The sequence below is a fragment of the Protobothrops mucrosquamatus genome, unplaced genomic scaffold, assembly GCF_001527695.2.
Source record: "Protobothrops mucrosquamatus isolate PMUCROS unplaced genomic scaffold, P.Mucros_1.0 scaffold1172, whole genome shotgun sequence".
NCBI classification, from domain to species: Eukaryota; Metazoa; Chordata; class Lepidosauria; order Squamata; family Viperidae; genus Protobothrops; species Protobothrops mucrosquamatus.
In genome coordinates this window covers 102,951-121,052 of record NW_015387386.1, presented here as the reverse complement: position 1 = coordinate 121,052, position 18,102 = coordinate 102,951, and the positions used below count along the sequence as shown (strand labels likewise).

The window sequence follows — 18,102 nt, the reverse complement described above, 5'->3', positions numbered from 1 at the left end:
GGGAAACATTATGTGGTTTGGAACAGGATATACAAAATTACATATGCAATGCAGCTACATTTTCTTACTTGCTTTTTGTACATGGTCAGATTCTTAGCTAATGCAAAGCAAAATTACCTGACCATTGCAATAATCATTCCCAACAATGTGGTTGCCCTACTTATTGTCCTAGGCCTCTAATACGCAAGCTGGCCACTGGTCTAGTCTTACTATAGAAGCCTGAATCATAAAAATCCCAACACAAGACTACTTAACACCTGGAACAGCTTAGCATCAGAAAACTGTAATATCATATCCCTATTTTAGAATACAGGTAGTACTTGACTTATAACCGTTCATTTACTGTTCGAAGATACAACATCAGTTTAAAAAAGCGACTTATGACTGTTTTTCGCACTTACAGTATGACCACTACAGCATCCCCATGCTCACATGTTCAAAATTTGAATACTTAGCAAGTGGTTCATATTTATGACGCCTGGAAGTGTCCCAGGATCATATGATTGCCTTTTGTGACCATTTGACAAGCAAAGTCAACAGGAAAGCCAGATTCACTTAACCATGTTACTAACTTAACAACTGCTATGGTTCACTTAACAAGTGTAGCAAGAAATGTAATAAAATGGGGCAAAATTCACTTAATAACTGTCTCACTTAGCAACAGAAATTTTGGGTTCAATTGTAGTTGTAAGTCAAGGATTACCTGTAATACATGCTATAGCTGATCTGAAAAGGCTAAACAAAACTAAACTATTCCCTTTTAGAACAAACAATATGTAAACAGAAAAAAGTAAGATGTAGTAAGCAGAAGAAATTAAAAGCAGAAGAAAAAAAATCCAACTAAAATTTAGTTTATATCCAGACTATTTATTATACCCTCTGTAACTTTCTGTCCTTGTCACTCATCCTTGCTTCCATCAAATCCATATACTGATTAATACATTCCAAGCAGGCCTTATGACCAGCCACTTAACAACCATTCAAAACTCCGAGACACTTTTAAAAAGCTACTTACAACCTGCCCTTAAAGTTAAGATTCATCCCACAGTCACATGGCTGCTATTTGCAACATTATTTTTGCCTGCTTCCATACATTTTACTTCCATGTTGTACGTTTGGTTCTTTAAATTTCTTACCTTACTCTTTCTGAAGAAATCATCGGCTCCATCCAGCTACATGTTCCTTGGTTTTCCCCCTCCTTTTCTATTGATCACTAATCCTTCATATATTTCTTTTGCAATTCATTCCTCATTCATTCTCTCTATATCACCTGAGGATGACTCACTCTGTTTTCAATCTACATGCACTGAACATCCATAATTCTTGACTGCATGTCTTCCTTTAACTATCAGACATGCTTCTCAGGTACTCTCTTTCCCACTCAATTCACCTGAGGGTTTCTCCTAACATATCCAATATTCACTTCCTCGTAAGAAAATGGGAAAAACTATTCCATTTTTATTTTATTTTTTTACAAATATTCATTTTTTTTAGCACAGGCCATATACAACCCACTACCTTTCATCAGCATCTGAAGTATCTATCTAAACAATTCTCCTTCCATTGTCCCATCTTTAACAAATGTTCTACCAAAGAAAAAAATAACTGTTGTCCTTAACAAAAAAAAAACTTATCATGCAAAACAAGCAACATGCTAGATTATTTCTTGCAAAAATAGTTAGCAAAATTTGTTGAATTCCAAATATTGGTAATTGGTAATTGGTATCTTCTGATTTTCATCCAAGGTCAAAGAGATCGTGCCACAGCAGTAACCATCAGTGCCTATCATAATATTATTCAAATTCTTCCTCTTTGTGTGTCCTGCTCAGGATGACTTTGCTTGTCCTCCAGGTACACCCAAAGGGCAACGTAGACAATAATGATCCATCTGTTCACTACTGGCAACTAGCAAACTTCTAATAAAGACAGATGTGGGTCACCCTGTACAAATGTGCTGCAGGGTGCTAATGAATCCTCCTAATGGTCACTACCTGCCACTTTAAACTGATTGATGAACAAAAGGGTTAAGCTTGAAAAGCTAAGATGAGTACTGCGGACTATCATCAGTCTTACTACAACTTCTCTTCTATACTGACAGCCTTGTTCTTTCCTGTCATCTTTCTCAGTTTGATCTTTATATATATTCTGAAGCATACCCAAAAAAATAATTTTATTTTCACAAGCAGGAGAATGAATAAGAAATTTGCTACTAGATGAACTACATGAGCTGCTCTAGTACACTGAACATTCAGGTGCAATATGTTCACAATTTACCGCTTCATCAAGTCTTTCCAAACATAAAAATAGCCATTTGTAACTAACTCCAATGCTAAATGACTTGCAATGCAATGTTTCCTGTTCCAGATACCTTTTCCTACCTACCATTCATTCACCAAATGTTCATTAATACAGTAACACAGTTAAAAGAAACATTGATTAAAATTAGTTCCAAATTCCATTACTTAGTTCAATGGTGGCGAACCTATGGCACGGGTGCCAGAGGCGGCACTCAGAGCCCTCTCTGTGGGCACACGTGCCGTCGCCCAGTCCTAGGCCTTCATCTGGGTTTTATAAAACCTTTTCGCTTTAGGCCTCCGCCGCCATGTGCAAAAAAGAAAAAAAGGTTCAATCAGTCAATTTCAACTTCTCGCAGGGAAAAAAAAGATCTTGCAAAGTTGGAATTGATTGATTGAACTCTTTAGTACCACCCAGTCTGCCGTTACCACTGCAGCCACGCCCACCCAATGGGACTCACCCCCCAACTGACCACACCCAGCCAATGAGCCACACCCACCCGGCACCTGACGATGCATAAGTGGGTTTTGCGTTGCAGTTTGGACACTCGGACTCTAAAAGGTTCGCCATCACTGACTTAGTTGCTTCAAGGTTCCACCCAAAATGCTTCCCTTGATTTCTCTAGAAAATTTGTAAAATACTAATCAACATGGTTCCATATTATGCGTGCAATGCATGGTTCACTAAACAGTTGTATGCAGAATTTTAGGCACCTTTGGTCACATTGTATGATTCAGTATCCCTAAGTCAGGCATGTCAAACTCGCGACGTCACGTGATGTCACGCAACGTATTAGGCCGGTTTTGCCATTGCCAGCAATGGGGTGGGCGCGGCTTCCACGTGACGCATCCGGCCCGCGGGCCGGCAGTTTGACACCCCTGCCCTAAGTGAACAATCATATGTAGACAATACAATAAAAGAGATAAAATATTAAATTAAGATAAAACCATTATTAAAACAGATAGTTGAGTGATAGGAAATAACATTATGGGTAAGCTGTTCATAGGTTTGGAGAAAGCTTATATTTTAAGAATTAATAATCCATTAGTCAGCCATGTAGATATATTCGGATATTTTACTTATTATTCTCAAAATGTTAACGCTGTTAAATGTAAATGTAAAATTAAAAATTAATTTTAACACAAAAGGTATGACCAAAATAATATATGACAATTATGTTTAAAATATAATATAGCTCAAATTTTAAGTAGCACATTAAAATTGTCAAATTTCTATCTAAGATAGAAATATTCTAAGACCTTGTGGAGACCTATGTTCAGATAAACTGAGTTTAGAACATGTAGGGCATTTTGATTGCAAAATGATCCCTGTTATTTAATATGCACACCACATGACTCTCACAGAAGTGAGAAAATTTAGAAAGGAAATATTATGCAAAATGCACCAAAGTCTTATAGCTTCCAGGCCCTCCAGAGCTCAGTAATGTTGAGGCCATCCTCTTGCTCCCAAGCATTCACCCAGCAGGTCTCAGGGCTGATCTGAACTATCTGTGCAGCAACACTGGCATGCTTCCTCTTGCATCACTCCTCCCTCACTGTTTCCACCATATGCCACTGCTAGCATGGCATATTATAGCAGCCAAATTCTTCTTTTACTGTTATCTTTTCTCTCTTTTTGCTTCCTTTTCTTATCCAGTTGTGCTTTGGGTTTTTTTTCCAATTGTTTGTAGAGCTACAGTCAGTAATACTTACTCATACTTCACCGTGCCTATCATGGCCCACGTTCAGTTGTAATCTAAACCAACCTATTGTCATGGTTCCGATAGATGAAACCCATCAAAAGAACTTCGAGGCAAAATTCTTCCTTAAAGAACATTTATTCGGGAAACAAAGTATCGGCACTACATAGTTGAACCCCAAAACTAAATTCCCTTCCCCCAATACAAAGCAACAAAGTATAATTCCCACCCCCAATAAACTGTCATAAAACACATTCCCCAATTAGCTTCAAGCGTGGGCTTTCTCCTCAGCTCCTCAGCCCGCCAAAACGTTATCAGCCCGTCCTTGAGTTCCTACGGCAGCGGTATTATTATGGCTTACTGAGCTTATATCCCATCCACCCCCCGCTGCACCTGAATTTTAAAAGTAAAGAAAAACAATTGCTCCCAATTGTGCAGGCCCCCCAGTGGTTGCTGCATATTCAACGTTTGCTGACCTCCTGGCGGCGGTGGCTGTGGCATCCCCAGTTGCTGCAGGTCTCCCAGTGGTCCTGGCGGTGGTATCTGTGGCATCCCCAGTTGCTGCAGGCCTCCCAGCAGTTGTTGCACATTCAGGGATTGGAACCAGCCCCACTGCTGTGGCACTCCCAGCTATGGCTGACCTCCCAGCAGCGGTGGCTGTGGCATCCCCAATTGTGGCAGGGGCCCCAATGGTTGCAGCGCTCTCACCTGTTGCTGCCCAGCCAACAGGTCATGCAGCTGTTGCATTATATCATGTTGCAGGCTCACATCTGAGTCTTCCCCCTGCATAGGTTTCGGGCTTGGGTGGTACCAACAGTGAAGACCTGGTCTGTGTGACTGATGGTAGCGATGGTCAGGGCTTCTAGAGGAGCAACGATGTCTCGAGCCTCCATGTTCAGAGTGGCGGTCGGGGCTGTCCCTCCTTGCAGGGCTGGAGGTTAATGTTGGTGGTTTTGAAAATGGGGAAGCCGCTGTGCTCCATAGGTGGGGCTGGGGCTTCTCTTCGGCACGGACCGGCGTCTGCTCCGCTGATCATCACGATCACTTGCATGGAAAAAATGAGAGGGTTGCTCTCCACTCTTCATCTCTAGTCCCTCAAACCTCTCCACCAACTTCTCCACCGATGCCCAATCTCCACAACCTTCATGTTCTCCTAGGTGCCATCTTAAAAAGCGTTCCTGACTAACAGCTATTCAGCCTCTGCTTCAATATAGTTATATAACTCTTGATAATTGGTTCTGCTATCAAACATCTTACTTAGATTTTTCTTCTCACATTCAACTGAAAGACTTTTTGTGTAACTAGAAGACCACATTTCTGCCTCCACATGGGACTCTCAAGTATATAAGGAAGGCTATCGTAATGAGTATAGAGGATGTCCTTGAAGAAAATATGGAAAAACCATTACAAAGGCAACAATCACATAAATGAGGCTTGAACCCAGACCAAGAAAGTGGTTTAGGAAAATACCTCAAATACAACCTTCACCCCAATTCAGATAAAAATAAATGGGGAAGGAAGGGAAGCACATTCAGACTTGCAAGATTTTGTTACTATAGCTATTCCAATAAATCTGTGTACAGTGCATTACAATAGTCAAACTGAATGGTGATTAACTATAAATCATCAAGACTTTGTAAGCATAAGAGAGAAAGTTAGTTGATATTATAAGATGGAGGTCAATCAGTACAGTATGTTATGTCATTCAGAGGTCAGTTCTATCCTACAAAGTACAAAATAATTGTATCTCTCCTCTACTATGTCTCATATACTAGAGGAAAGAATTCCAGAAAATTCTGTAGCAGAACTCTAACCTGCTATCCCATATATAAATATCCATCATATAAATAGATCACATATATCAAAGCACACAACATGAAAGGTAATTACTCTTTCTCCATCTGTTTCTGCCAACAGGAATAGGAATGTACAAGTGAAAATTTGGTGATATGATACTTAGCAAAATCAGCAAATACCCCAAAGAAGAGAGAAGATAATTAATTGAAGAATAGTTACTTGGATTCTCAAAATACTGTTCCTTCAAACTTCATTCTGTATCAATAACAAACTTCAAGTACACTTTTCTGGGAATGCTGCATATAGGTAACATGGGGATGAAGAATAAGTACAAAGGAAAAGTCTAGCTTTTAAATTATCTGCTTTATTGTTCCATCCTCATATACTTATTTGTTATACTGCCATTTGCTAATATCAAGTGAAATTAAGTGAACAATTTTCTCATGTACAACTAAAGGTAATAACTAGATAGTCCTCGACTTATGACCACAATTTCCATTGTTAAGCAGGGCAATTGTTAAGTGAGTTTTGCTCCATTTTACAACCTTTTGGACATAGTTATTAAGCGAATCACTGCAATTGTTAAGTGAATCATGCGGTCATTAAGCCAATCTGGCTTCCCCCATTGAATTTGCTTGTCAGAAGCTGACTGGGAAGGTTACAAATCATCATCAAATGACCCCAGGTCAGTGCAACTGACTGTGGGGATGCTGTAATGCAGGCATGTCAAACTGCCGGCCCACAGGCCGGATGCGTCACGACAAAACCGCGCCCACCCCATTGCCGGCAATGGGGGAAAAGTCACGATACGTCATGCGATGTCATGTGACGTCGTGAGTTTGACATGCCTGTTGTAATGGTTGTTAAGTGTAAAAAACCATCATAAGTGTCGTTGTAACTCTGAATGGTCACTAAACAAATGATTGTAAATTGAGGACTACCTGTACCATTCTTTATATTATGTTAAGAAAGACCCAGAAAACAGCAGTATTTCAATAAAAATAAGTCTTCACCAAGAATTAACAAAGGCTATGGGATTATCTCCCTAACTTAGAAGCCTCTGAAACTGAAATAATGACAAACCATAAAGGGAACATTATATATACTATCTTGAGCTCACAAATAAAAAGGAGGAAACAATTTTAATGAACAAATGATAAAATAACCTCGCAGTTGTCAAGATTTTAATTTAACAAACCACCTAAAAACTTTGTTATTCTATTATCCATGATATCGATGCTATATAGAGTCTATAATAATAATAATAATAATTTATATGCCATCCAACAACTTTGGGCAATTTACAAATTGTTAAAACATTTAAAAACAAGTAGCATTTTAAGAAAACAAACAAACAAAAAAGATGCAGAGAAAACAAATGCAGATGGGAACAAGAAAAAGAAAGAAAAGGGGCATCAATCATCCTTACCAAAAGCCTGGGTGGAGAGTCACATCTTGAGGACCCTTCAAAATAGCAACAGGGCAGGAGCCATTTAAATTTCAGGGGGAACCTCACTGCAGAGGATAGGCCATGCTACAGAGAAGACGTGCTTCTCTGTAGCAAAGAGGGGAAAAAATGAGCCATGTGAACAAAACAAGAAAAGCCTATTTACTCGTCTTATAATGCTTACACAATAATGCTATTAAATCTCAGTACTTGGCAAGTGAAGCTATTGTTTGATATACTGGAGCAATATGGACATGAAAGATAAATAGATGGAACAGCAGTGACAATATGAGTGCTTAAAGAATTAGACTAAAAAAAAATGGATACTCCATAAGCCGTAGGAATGACTCACCAAACTGAAAACTATCCTCTTAAGGTTATATTTGAAAAATAAGAGTGAAAAATTGTGACTTTTTTCCTATTTGGAAGAAATACGATACAGCATTTCTCCTGCTGTTTCTTCAATTCTTCCATGACTTTCAAAAGTCATACAAAAGAATGTGTTATAATAATGTAACAAAAATATATCATACTTTGCTTAAGCCTATGCAAATTCATCTTCTAAAAGCCCTGCTTTGTAAAAGCCCACCAATTATTTTTATTCCACGGCTCATGCTCCTTTTTTTAAACATATGCTGTTTCGAACGGGAACTTTCAATCCCGTCATAAATAATTTTCTACATATTGCAAATGACTATGTTCAGTTAGCGTTACCTTTTTTTCTTCCTGTAATACTATTTCTTCATGATACCGTGGAATATAGAGAACACATTTTTTCTTGTCTTCCTTCTTGATGTTGACATTTTCACAATGCACTGCACTTTCCCTTTAGAAAATTTGAGGAGATTTATGAGTTGCCTTTTAAATGCCTGAGCTCCTAAAACATGCACAAAATGCTTTTACCCTTTTCCCCCCAAGAGGAACATTAAAAACAGCTGCTTTTGCAAGAACAAATGAAAAGCCAGTTTGCTCACTAATAGCATAGCCTCCACTTACAGTATATAATGGAATAAGATCTATTTTTCATTTTCAAGTTTTCTTCTCGCATGTAGATTACCAATCAAACTGCAGGAGATGCAGAGGAGGCCTAGAAAGCTGTGTAACTATTAGATGCAGAAAAATTATGTTTCTTGCAATAATTTAGCAATGGGTAGTTTATGTATTCATATCCTGCCTTTACTATTGTTACAAATAATTCAAGGCGGCAAACAAATCCAATTTCTTATTTTTCCCACAACAACCACCTGTGAGGTGAATTAGGCTGAGAGAGAATGACTGGCCCAAGATCACCCAGCTGGCTTTCATGGCTAAGGCGGGATTAGAACTCTTGGTCTCCCTGTTTCTAGCCTGATGCCTTAACCATTAGACCAAACTGGCTCTTTACAAATACCACAGTATTTTTTAACATTCTTCTTAACATTTAAAAGCTTCTTACTGTTTTTAGCTGCTTTACTCTTAGGTCATATTTCTTTCCAAAACCACAGATTTTCACAGGAAAATATATTTTGAAAAAAGTATAACTAATTGTTCAAGGCAATATTTCTGTATCCTAGGTTTCCTTTTTTTATTTATAGCATGCTTTAAAAAAAGATGAATTTGGAACAGATGTTTAGATGCTTGAATAAAATGAAGCCGTTTGGTTGGAGTCAGACAGCATCAAAATCAAATTAATAAAATAATTAATTAATTAATTAATTTAATAATTAATGCCTTATAAAACTATGGAAATTTAAACTGTAACTATTTGTTTTTATTATTACTAATCTGTTTGTGATTTGTATCTTTAATGCATCCCTGTTTCAAAAACTTTTAGTATTCTTCTTGTGGCATCCTGTAATTTAATTGAAGGAGTAAAAAGAACATACATGAAGATAGGAGTTTAAATCAACCCTATCCTCATTTCCTTTTCCTTCTATTCTCTATAAAAATTATTCTATCTTTAGCCAAAGTAAGACTATAAGAAGAACAGCTCAAAGATGGCCATGATAGAAGAATCAGCATATTTCAACACAGACATATCTTGTCTTTGCATGCAGGTTGACCTTCAGAACTTAAATGAATCAAGAAAAATCATTCTTTAAATTCTAACTAGAAAGAGTTTCATACATATATTGAAAAACAAATCTGGTCTAGGGACTCATAACTATCAGTGAGTAACACTGATCATAAAGAAACAGATGGGCTGACAAGTTAACATTATTTACAGGCAACATGAATAAGCAACAAATTTTCTGCCTTCAGTCATTTCTCAGAACATGCTACTTAGCACTGCACTAAATTGACAGTATAGTAGGTGATAATAACGAACGTTTGGCTTCTTTGAAACAAACCATAGTTAATATTAAGATAACTGGAGATGAGAGGGATGATGCAACCATTGAGAACCATTTAATTGCATGGCATGAAAGAACAGAGGGAGGGGAAAAGTAAGCTTGGGAGCTGTTGTATCTTCAAGTTGATGAGGGGTATGGTTGAATGAAAAGTGCATAACGTGAGGCCCCAAGACTATATCTAGCCAACATAAGGTGTAGATATAAATGCTAGATATCTGAAAACGTTTTTCCAACTCATATGTGTAACACAATTTAAAAGACTGAGAACTAGGGCTTAGAGGAGAGACTCCTGTGTATATTTAATAAATAGGAAGAGAGATAGGAGAGCACATTTAAAAAAATCTGAAAGTGTTGGAAATAGAAAAAGATCAAGATCTGTTTTCTCTCTCTCCCTCTCCCCCTCCCTCCCTCCCTCCCTCCCTCTCTCTCTCTCTCTCTCTCACACACACACACACACATACACACGGGGGGGGGGTGGTGGACAAGACCAGTGGTGGAATTCAAATATGTGAACAACCAGTTCTCTGTGTGGATGCCGCTTCCGGAAGTCCATTCTGGGCCTGGGCAACAAAAAATTAACTACCGGTTCTGCCAAAGTGGTGCGAACTGGCTGAATCCCACCACTGGACAAGACAAAACATAATGGAGATAAGAGCCATTCTTGTTCAACTTATGAAAAGAAGTTATAATGTTAAGATTAGTTCAACAACAGAACCAATTTCTGAGGGAAGTGAGCTTGTTTCCCCTATATTACTTCGATTTTATGAGTCTGTGAACTATATAATTAGAACTATTCAACATTATTCTAGTTTCACTTTTCATCAGAGGCGTAGCGTGGGGGGTGCAGGGGGGGCCGGCCGCACCGGGCGCAACATCTGGGGGGGCGCGCTCGCACTCGCAGCTCTCTGCCCCTGCCTGGCTCACTCACTCTCTCTGCAGTGCTGGCTGTGCGAATCCGATCCGAGCCGCCGGGTCGCCGACGACGCCCACTGTGGAGGGGGGGGTGCCTTGCCCCGGGTGCTGACAACCCACGCTACGCCACTGCTTTTCATTATCCTGGTTTTGGAATATGGCCTCCAAACAACCCTCAAAACCCAAGTGTGTCCTCCCTGTCTTCCCCTCCCCCCCAGAATTACACAGCATTTGTTGGTTACAATGTTACAAGGGGCAAATATGATTCAAAGTACTGGTTGAATTACATACGGAATTATATCATAGTGTGCAGGTCCAGGGCCCTCATGTGGCTTAAATTCAAGACGCTTTTCTGTCAAATTGCCAAAATGGATCCCTTTATATTTCAAAGTTGGATACGTTTCATTCTGAAAGAAAATGAATACAGAGTTTATTCTCGGTTTTTTCAGACGACATAAGCAAAGTTTGAGCTACAATTTCATAGTATAAGTTCAGCAATCGTAGGCAATATTAAAGTTAATATACTGCATAATTCAGACATAATGAATAATCCATACCACTGCCAAAATCTGAAAATCTGCATTTTATGTACCTGAACAAATCCAAAAACACGTTTATAAATTCATATCCTGCAAGTACTATATTTTTCTTCTCAGTAAATTGAATTGATGCTTATATAAAACTAATCACTATTACAACCACAGATATGGTACAAATACATTTATAATAGATAAAGCAGAAAATATCTGACAACAGTTTTTCCCTTGGATCAGTGAATCGGTTGAATAAATCTGAACATACCGTAGATAAGTAGACAATTGTTTTCTATGTACATGACAATGTTACATATGAAGTAGTTTGTAACCTGCAAAACTAGAAAAAGAACACAAAAGTACAATAGTATTATAGGAATGGAATTAGAGCACCATCCAGTGGTTTCTAAAAGGTATATTCACAAATCTAAGAAATTTCCAAATAAGCAGTAAATGTTACCAAGGTGTATTAAAACATTTACAGTCCACTCATATACAAATAGTCCTACATATATTACTCTCACTGAATGAAATTATCATGACACCCTCCTGTTTCACTTTGCTTTGCTCAAATCTGAAAAGAAAAGAAGACTCAGAATTGTAACGGGTCACCAAATAGGCAATTCTAATGTTTTCTGTTCAAAAATGAGTCCCACTGAGTTTAAAGGAACCTTATTTCCAAATGAATACAAAGCTTGAGATGTCCTATGTTCATGAAGCCATTTCGGCAAGGGCTGCTAACAAAGAAACTTGGTCAAGAGTTCCCATATCACTACAAACATAGACAGGCTTTTCCAAACCCATTTGTGCTAACGGTAGCAAGAGATGTCAATCAACATCTGTTTTCTTATTTTAAAAAATGCTGCCAGTGAAGAAGACTGTTTTAGGATATTTGTTCTCATTGCAGCAACATGGAATCACAGAATGAGATAGTGGCAAAGGGTAGAAGCAAGGGCAATAGAAAGGAAAGGCACCTTCTTTGTAGCTTCCTCAAATTCTGTTGTTCCTACTTTCCTGAAGAGAAAAATGCTTCATATTTCCTCTACAGCAATGCTTATTGCAGGGTGTGAGTGGAGATTCTGTGCATGTAATATGTTCATGCGCATGCATGTGAAGAGAGGCTACTTCCTCTTTCCAATAACTCAGTTGCAAAATGCTGATCGATAATGGGCAAATAGCAAATTTATTCTGCCAAAATTACCTGATAAGAGTGATATTCAGGCTGGCAGAAACAGCAGGCAAAGCTCTCCATGGTTATTTGAGCAGTACTTTTTTTGCAGCTCCATGGGCAATATGTGAAAAACCCCATGCTCCCCTTTCTACTAAAAAAAACACAATGGTCTTTATCAAAAAAAAAATGAGGGGAAGATCTATCTCCTATCCTAGGTAAGACTAACCTGCTCCTCTCTAGATGATGTTTTCTACATGTAAGAAGCTTTTTATTATGAATTTAGAAAAAATACATCTCAATAATTCACTCATTCAATACAACTATATAACAATTACAAAACTGTGTCTAAATGAAAAAAAACATGAACAGAGGTACAAGGCGTTTTGAAAAATAAGTTATTTAAAATAATGTTATATTTCCTTCCGCATTTTGAGTTGCTGAAATCTATTTCACCAATTCAGAACTTCTCCACTATGCTCTGCAACTCACTTAGATCAAGCATTGTTTATCTTATGTTTGTACTTCAAATAGGCCGATCACTTAAATGGCATCCCTCCATGGATCCAGCCTTAATAGTTTCCTCACCAATAGCTTCATCAAGCAGTTTAATAGCTACTTCTTTGTAAATCTCAGTACTACTTTGCTTCTTCCTATGGTAATTGGAAATAAGATATATGTATATTGCAAAAATATTGTGAAAGTGTATTTAAAAAACTAGCCCTAATCAAAGAAATTAAAAGAACAATTGAGTATATTCTTTTGACTTTTACTACTAAATTATCAGAATCATCTTTTGATATTAGGAGAATAAATAGAAATGCAGAATGATAGAAATATTGGTTTAGTAGTACTGAAACATTTGCTTTCATAGATTACACACGATACACCATCTTTGCTGCAAGCTTTGGCAATGTAAAAATAACTGAGTCACACTTAATTAGCATCCTCTGCATGTGTACTGTTAGTATGTAATTACCTATATTCATTTCCTTCTTTATTATTCCCCCAAAACTTTACATATTTGTACTTCTTATATTTATGATTGTACTTATGCTTCTAATCAATGAAAATTTAAGAGAGCATACACCATAATATCTGTATTAGCATTACAGTCCCACAATTCTTTTATCTAGTATCTTTTTGCTATAGCAGAAGTTTAACAGCAGTTCTCTGGCAGAGCTAACTATATAGTATCAAAGATTTTTTTAAAAACCACATAATTATGTACTATTTGCTATTTGTGCATTTGTTTGCTGCAAAATGTTGCTTCAACTTTTGCTGAAAAAAGGGTTGATGTTAAAGAGTTGATTCTATAAGTTTTTCTGCAGTTATGAAAATATGTGTTTTGTTTCATTACAAACCTAAAAACCCAATAACTAAATTTGGTATTTATGAAAGAACATTTCAGTCAAAATCTCTTTGACATTTACAAAAAGCATTTCTAGCAATTGAGTTCTGAAAGCAATTTTAAGAGGCACTCTGACTACAAGCTATTCTTTCTCAGACTCAATAAATTGAATACAATTATTTCCTTCCCTATATCTAGGTTAACCTTAGCATTAAAAATAATATAAAACTGACTGATACTTAACTCACTAACCTGTGCATTAGTCACATAAAATCCTAATCCCTAATGGATTTTTTTTTAAAAAAAACAAACCTTTTAAAAACACAGACTGCAGAATAAATGGATGCCCTCTTAAGTCTAAATCATCATCCTCTTTTGCCAAGAAATGTTGACAATACCAACTTCAAGGTCGCTGTCATCTTGCTATGTCATTAGTAAATAAAATATGGTTTAATTGAAGCAAACTCAGCAAGGAGGTGCATTATTTTAAGTGAATATTACAATATAACTTGAAGAATTACTAATCGACACTCCTGTTGACAATAAAAATGGATGAAGGTGCTTTAGAACTTTTTTCCACGACTTTCCAGTAATTAAATATGGAAATAGATTCCATGAAGAATTAAAAGTCCCGAAGTGCATTAATTCTGCCACTAATGGACTGTCTTTCAGTGCTACAGCAGCATCACAGGTATTTCCCAGCATGTTCCCAGCATTAGGTAATTTATCAGTGTCAGCATTCCTAGCATGAATATGTAAGATAGACTACACAGATTTCAGATTAAATCCCATACTGCCTCAGATGGAAATAAGAATTTATCATATTTCAAAATGCTTGGAAAGGAAATTTAGTCTTTGTACTTTACAGAAGATAATAATTTTCGTAGGTCGACGTTCGTGAAGTTTAGTAACAGTATTTACGTATATGTCAAGAGGTTTTGTTTTTGTTTCTTATATTCCATGTAACAACACATCTTATATTACAATTATTCCTTTTAACTTCGTCCAGAGGATGTTAGTAAGAAATTGATACATCCATAATTTAAATAATAACTGCCAGGCTCACAAAAATGATTCTGGATGGTATGTAGTGTTCCAATATGGTAAAAAAAAATTACATTGTATGCTTTTCTCTTAATACTGGTTTGAAAAACTCATAACAGTATGATATCCACTGTCTACAATAAAAGAATAAATCAAAATATTATATGATACTATACTAAATTTGCTATATGAGCATAACTTCACCTCCATGACCTATTTGTATGTTTTCCCTTGGGCCAGAACAGTTGCAAACAACCTTGTGAAATAGGATGAGGTGATAGAAAGTCATTGCTCCAAACTCATTTATTGATCCCTATGGTTGATAAGGATTTAACTCTGGCTCTTCCTGGTTCAAGTAAAATTCATTGGGTTTCAGGCATATTAAACCCAGTTAAAGTACAAATCAATGACTATCCCATTTATATTTTTTAATCACCTGTTGATAAATCTGTCCTGAAAGAGGGATTAGGATGAGGATGAGGATGAAGATGAGGAAGATGATGATGATGATGAGGAGGAGGAGGAGGAGGAGGAGGAGGAATCCAGATACCATACCTAGTTTTGGTGTTATGCAATAATTTGGAAGGAAATCAAGAAGTGAATTTTGTTGTTTGACTTCAATATCTATAACAACAACAAAATCATAGATGCTTTAGCAGATTTTAGAGTTTTGCCCTCCTTGAACTTGTAACTAAAATCTAGCAGATTTGAGGAGAGCTTATGTTCTGATTTTTTTTAAAAAACAGCAACAATTCACCTGAAAAAAACTTACTCTGGAACAGATAACTACGGTAAGTGCATGTTTTATTTCTTCTCCTTTCTCATGGAACTCTATAGTATCTATTTAGGCTCTGTAGACCATTTTTATAATATTTAAGATTTTCAAGATAAAGCAGTCCCGTCCTTATCATAGCACCTAATTCCACTCCATATTTTGCAAACACAATTCTTCCCATTCTGCAGTGAAATCAAGGAATGGCAATAAGCAAGATGAAACTTAGGTATATAGGTTCCAATCAGTAAGAATACTCAAAGATAACTATGGAATATTATAATAAAACAAATCATTTTTTTGAAACAAAGCCAGTAACATAAATAATTCATAAAAGCAAAATAAAACATTGATGCATCAATAGAATCATCTATAGTTCATTTAATTCTTAATAAGATATCCTTAATCTTTTTAAAAGCTTAAAGATTTGGTTTTTCTTTTTTAATATCTAATACAGACATTTTTTTTATAGCAAAATGCTTTACAGTGCCAAAATCATGCAGCTCAACTGAATGACTCTGCTGCCCTCTAATGCACTGCCTGAAAACTTATAATTAAGAGGCTGATTTTTCCTTGCAAGTAATAAATGTTATTAAAAAGCATAGGGTTTAGTGAGCTGCAACTCACTTCATCATATGCACAGAGGACTAGACTGATGTGGGATTTAAACTAGGGTTACTTCTTGGGGAAGAAAGGAAGACAGTTTGGTTATGTAGTTGCAAGTTACAACTGTAATGCATTAAAACACCATTCTGTCTGTTCAGACCAGGGGTGTCAAACTGCCGGCCTGTGGGCCGGATGCATCATGGCGAAACCACGCCCATCCCATTGCAGGCAATGGGGAAAAAGTCACAATACATCGTGACACGTCACGTGACATTGCAAGTTTGACACCCTGGTTCAGACCTTCAAAGATTGCTCAAAACTTTTGATTTATGGAAGTTAAACAATTTCTTGCTCAATGATACTGTGATATTCTTTTCTAAAATAATCACTTTTGAGATTTGCCATATTACTTTAGAATTGGTTTCAATCCTGATGTCAAACTTCTGTACGTTAATTCTTTTATGAAAAATCTGTCCTATGCATTGGCATTGCTGGCAAATGATGGCACACATTACACTGGAGGAAGAGCAGGAGAATACGCCTCTAATCTTGTGAGTGTACCTGTTGGGGCCAGTAATGGTGTTGGTGTGAGAGCAAAGTAGACATCTGAATTTTATAGAGTCTGGTTCCCATATTGGTATCATTGTCCTGCTGTATCTTGTGGCTTTTGAGAATCTGCTTCAGACTGGGTGGTTGTGTGCAAATATGGGCCTTCCACCCAATATCTGAGAAAGGGCAGAGTCATCTTGTATGGGCTGTAGCTTATTAAGAATGGCGTATGATCTAAGTTGTAGGCAACAACTAATGAAGTTCTGTTGGTGGTCAGTCTTTTAAAAGATCCTCCCTTGGAACTGATTTGACAATAGATGACAGAAACAGAATAACAGAACACTACCACTTTTCACGTACCGCTCATAGAATTACTGTACAAGCAATATTATACATCACATTTATTTTAGTTAAGCACAAAGGTTGCATTATTGTTCTCTATTGTTAAAGATGTAGCCTGTGAAAGATTTTTGCAATTGCCTCAGGACTTCACAAAGCGCTGAATATGCAGTAAGTGTGCTTTCAGACTAAAATCTCTTGTTGAATTAAAAAACATGTAAATTTAAGATCTGAGAAAATATCACACTAAAGCATATGCATTTAATAAATAAATATATATTCTACATTATCTAGATTCTAAAGTAAAAAACTAAAAATATTGAAAGCAATTATACAATGAAATATCTACAAACGTTTTTTGAATTATTTCGTTATGCATAGAAATAATTAGCTCTATGAAAATAATTCAGTGAACAAAGTGACACTTCCGGATCCATTTCTCCAATCCATGAAACAGTTGCAGTTGCTTGGATATTTGTCATGGATGCTTCAAAGCCTCTGAGAAGACTTCAAGGCCTTTGACAAGTCTTCTGAGCAGTTATTTATGTACAGAGGGTATTGCTACAGAGATAGCTAGCAAAATGGTTTTGAATTTAAGTCAATCCTTCCTACAAAGGAAAAGTAGGCAAGAATGCACACATAGACACACACACACAAACCCACACAGATAAAACTTCTATCTTCCCCACATTGTCCACCTATACTTGCTAACTTTATTTGAAATTAATAATAAATATTTCTACCACCAACCCACTATGAATTTGTACCAGTGATACATGGTTGTATGTGTATACTTAAATGTATATATGTATCTATACTATGCCAGAAAAAACACTCCAAAAAAGGCTAAGACAAGGACAGAAAATATATTAATATTAACTGAATTAATAACTACTGATTAAAATTAATTGCTTGTAAAATAAAGCACCAATTTATAAAATTAATTGATTGCAATCTGCATATATCAACCTCTCAAGCTTATATCCGCAAACCACTCTCACACAGAAAAATGTACTATTGCATGCATGCAGAGACACACAGTCTTTCAGCAGAAGAGAAAAAAAATAAAAATATCAAGATGGAAATTAGGAAGTGGGAGATATATCAATAATGAAAGAAAAGAAAAAAAAGATGGGGGGACAAAATTGGATGAGGGAAGTATATCTGGCTAAGGTAGGTATTTAAAACAGGAATCTTATTTAAGTTTTACAGGTGACCAATCAGTGTTCAAAGGCATCCAGTATGCTGCCACTTAGT

The 18,102-nt window shown here is 36.7% G+C and overlaps 1 protein-coding gene across 1 annotated transcript in view; it reads right to left on the bottom strand.

The window, feature by feature from the left end:
• The window catches only part of STPG2 (sperm tail PG-rich repeat containing 2), a 196,391-nt gene that overhangs the window by 155,013 nt on the left and 23,276 nt on the right, over window positions 1-18,102 (bottom strand). The window contains exons 5-6 of the mRNA XM_015820739.2: window positions 10,775-10,890; window positions 7,953-8,064 (exon numbers count right to left, since the gene is read on the bottom strand). Coding sequence (XP_015676225.2) covers window positions 7,953-8,064; window positions 10,775-10,890 — 228 coding nt within the window. The remainder of the gene's footprint in view (window positions 1-7,952; window positions 8,065-10,774; window positions 10,891-18,102) is intronic.